Source organism: Triticum aestivum, chromosome 1B, assembly GCF_018294505.1.
Source record: "Triticum aestivum cultivar Chinese Spring chromosome 1B, IWGSC CS RefSeq v2.1, whole genome shotgun sequence".
NCBI classification, from domain to species: domain Eukaryota; kingdom Viridiplantae; phylum Streptophyta; class Magnoliopsida; order Poales; family Poaceae; genus Triticum; species Triticum aestivum.
The window spans coordinates 125,789,125-125,792,367 of NC_057795.1; the positions used below are offsets into that span (position 1 = coordinate 125,789,125).

The window sequence follows — 3,243 nt, forward strand, 5'->3', positions numbered from 1 at the left end:
GAGGATTTTTTTAATGTTTTTTTTTCTTTTTAGACGATGATGATGATCCCATACATTTTTTTAAGTGGAGGGCCATACAAAGTGGCGCTCGCTGGTAGGCTGCGTTGGTGACTTTTTTTCTTTTCTTTTTTACTTCTTTTTCTAGATGAATGTGACGATTTTTTTAAATGCTTTTTTAGATGGAGGCGAGGACTCAATGTATTTTTTTAAATGAAAACGTACGCACAACTTACTCTCAAACGGCGTCACAGGGTGACGCCCCAGCCACTAGTCCATACTAAAACTACCCGCCTGATCATGCACCTGGGCACACCAAGGTTGATATGATCTTACCTACCAAGATATTACACTGCTGACTAACCAACCATACACTAGAGACGCTTAATCTTGTGCTTTGTGTAATTGTGTCCGTGATGCATCAAACACATCATGATATCATCACTCTTGTACTCAGACTACAACACAAAAATGAATTATACACCGTAAAGGTAGCTCCACTAATTCCGTATATATTCCCCGAAAAACTCGGAGGCGACAAACACGAAAGATTACGCGGTTGAACATCTACGCGCAACTTCAATATTAAGCTAGCTCATCCACAACTAGATAATGAAACATGTGGTAGACTGATATACGTTGTATTGACGAGGAGACTGTTTTCGGAAGGCCGACAATTCAAGAAGGAATGTTCGTACGTACGGACACCATTCACTTGGCATGCCAGGAGGACAGGTTGCCCGCTTATTACAAATCTCTGCGCCGTTTGAGAACCGAGTAGCCACACGCATGCCCACTTGGCGGGGGTTGGTGCTCGGCGTCAACGTTACCAACCCAATTTTTGACTAAATCAGCCAACCTATTGTTCCTTCGAGGGTATTCGGCTTGGCCGGCTGGCCAGGAAAAATCGCTATATATACATGCACATACTAACCTACGCTAACCAACACAACACAATACAAACACACACTATCATTAGTTAGCTTGCGTGTTCCAGCAATGGCAGTGATGGTGGAGATCACGCAGAGCACGGTGCTTCAGCCTTCTCAGGAGGCAGCCTGCGGCGGCGGGAAGAAGGTCCCTCTCACCGTCTTCGACCGCGCCTCCACCGACGGGTACATCCCAGCCGTCTTCGCATGGAACGCGCCGGCGCCCACCAACGACGCGCTCAAGGCCGGCCTCGTCGCCGCCGTCGCCAGGTTCCCGCACCTCGCCGGGAGGTTTGCTGCCGACGACCACGGCCGGAAGTGCTTCCACCTGAACGACGCCGGGGTGCTTGTTCTTGAGGCCACCGTAGATGCGGACCTTGCGGACGCGCTTGCGCACGACGTGTCCGCGCACATCAACGACCTCTACCCGAAGGCCGAAAAGGTGATGAGATGCAGAGTATTTTTACACGTCCGAATAAGATTTCTACACTTTTTTTTGGCGAAGGATAAGATTTCTACACTTAACATAAAGCATATCAGTACTCTAGGGTTGAAAACATGCTGATGATTTTTGACACTGTTCGGTTGCAGGAACGTGCGAATGAACCCATCTTCCAGGCGCAGCTGACAAGGTACGCGTGCGGCGGTCTGGTGATCGGCACCGCCTGCCATCACCAGGTCGCTGACGGTCAGTCCATGAGCGTCTTCTACACCGCGTGGGCCAGCGCCGTCCGCACCGACTTGGCAGTCCTCACGTCGCCGTTCGTCGATCGCTCGGCCACCGTTGTCACCCGAAGCCCACCTGCGCCGGCGTATGATCACCGGAATATCGAGTTCAAGGGTGAGCGCAGCCTGAGCCACTCCTATGGTGTCCTCCCCATGGACAGGATCAAGAACCTGGCCGTGCACTTCCCCGATGAGTTCATCGCTGACCTCAAGGCCCGTGTGGGCACGCGCTGCAGCACGTTCCAGTGCCTCCTTGCCCACGCGTGGAAGAAGATCACGGCGGCGCGGGATCTGGCGCCGGATGATTTCACGCAGGTGAGGGTCGCCGTCAACTGCCGCGGCCGCGCAAAGCCTCCCGTGCCCATGGACTTCTTCGGGAACATGGTGCTCTGGGCGTTCCCGAGGATGCAGGTTCGGGACCTCCTGTCCAGCAGCTACCCAACGGTGGTCGCTGCCATCCGGGACGGCGTCGCGCTCGTCGACGACGAGTACGTCCAGTCGTTCATCGACTTCGGGGAGGCGGAGCGCGGCGTTATTGAAGACGGCGGCGAGGAGCTAGCGTCGACGGCAGCGACGCCAGGGACAATGTTTTGCCCTGACCTGGAGGTTGACAGCTGGCTCGGGTTCCGCTTCCACGACCTCGACTTTGGGTGCGGGCCGCCCTGCGCGTTCCTACCGCCGGACCTGCCCATCGAAGGAATAATGATCTTCGTGCCGTCCTGCGACCCCAAGGGCGGTGTCGACCTCTTCATGGCGCTCGATGACCAACACGTCCAGGCCTTCAAGCAGATATGCTACTCCATGGACTAACCATGCAATACACGTATAGATTGTTTTTTCGAGTAATACACGTATAGATACGTAGACGAGTAACACTACAAAAATGTATAGTACGTCTCCTTTTCCAAAACAAATATAGTACTCATAACAAAAATGCTAGACGTACAGATTGGGTTTACAGGAAGTTACGCATCAACCCTTCTCCCCTCACTAATCTCTCCCCCTAATTTTCAAGGTGGGGCCCGCCTCATCTAATCACCAATTAAAACAACCCACCTCAGCCTTGCCTGTAAAAGTCATGTAAAACATCCGTAGTTGTAGCAAAGCTCTACTCATAATCTCGTAGCGAAAATCCTAGACACACGGACAATTACGGGCGGATTACAGGAATGTTCACACTAATTAACCTCCCCCCCCCCCCCCCCCACCCATTTTCATGGGTGTGGACCCGTTTCCCTCTTAATCTTCAATTAAACCATGCCAGATAATAAGAGTCTGTTGATTCAGTAGTCATTAGCCCGTGTGTGTAGCATTGCTGTAATTGAACTTCTACAACCACGGAATATGGACGCACACCACCGCCACCACACACAGACATAAATGAAACACTGCAAGACGATTAAAGTTCTATGATAGACGAAGTCACCTCGCAATCGGCGGTAATAACAACACCAATAATCCTATACGCACGGAGCAATACGGGAATCTCATACCTAATTAATCTCCACCCTCCTTGATTTTCATGGGATGGGCCCTGCCTCACTCCTAAGTCCTAACCTTCAATCAAACCGAGTTAAATGTATATAACCCC

The 3,243-nt window shown here is 51.5% G+C and overlaps 1 protein-coding gene across 1 annotated transcript; it reads left to right on the forward strand.

Annotated features, from left to right (window-relative positions):
* The first annotated feature begins 786 nt into the window (after positions 1-786).
* On the forward strand, positions 787-2,536 carry LOC123088058 (tryptamine hydroxycinnamoyltransferase 2). Its single transcript, XM_044510209.1, has 2 exons — positions 787-1,368; positions 1,518-2,536. Exons 1-2 carry the CDS (start codon positions 997-999, stop codon positions 2,460-2,462), a joined length of 1,317 nt encoding a protein of 438 aa, XP_044366144.1. The 5' UTR covers positions 787-996; the 3' UTR covers positions 2,463-2,536.
* Positions 2,537-3,243: the final 707 nt, after the last annotated feature.

Excerpts from the sequence above, each read along its gene's own strand:
- LOC123088058 (XM_044510209.1), top strand. The coding sequence starts at position 997 with ATGGCAGTGATGGTGGAGATCACGCAGAGCACGGTGCTTCAGCCTTCT. Across the intron at positions 1,369-1,517 it reads TCTACCCGAAGGCCGAAAAG|GAACGTGCGAATGAACCCAT; the intron begins GTGATGAGATGC and ends GTTCGGTTGCAG.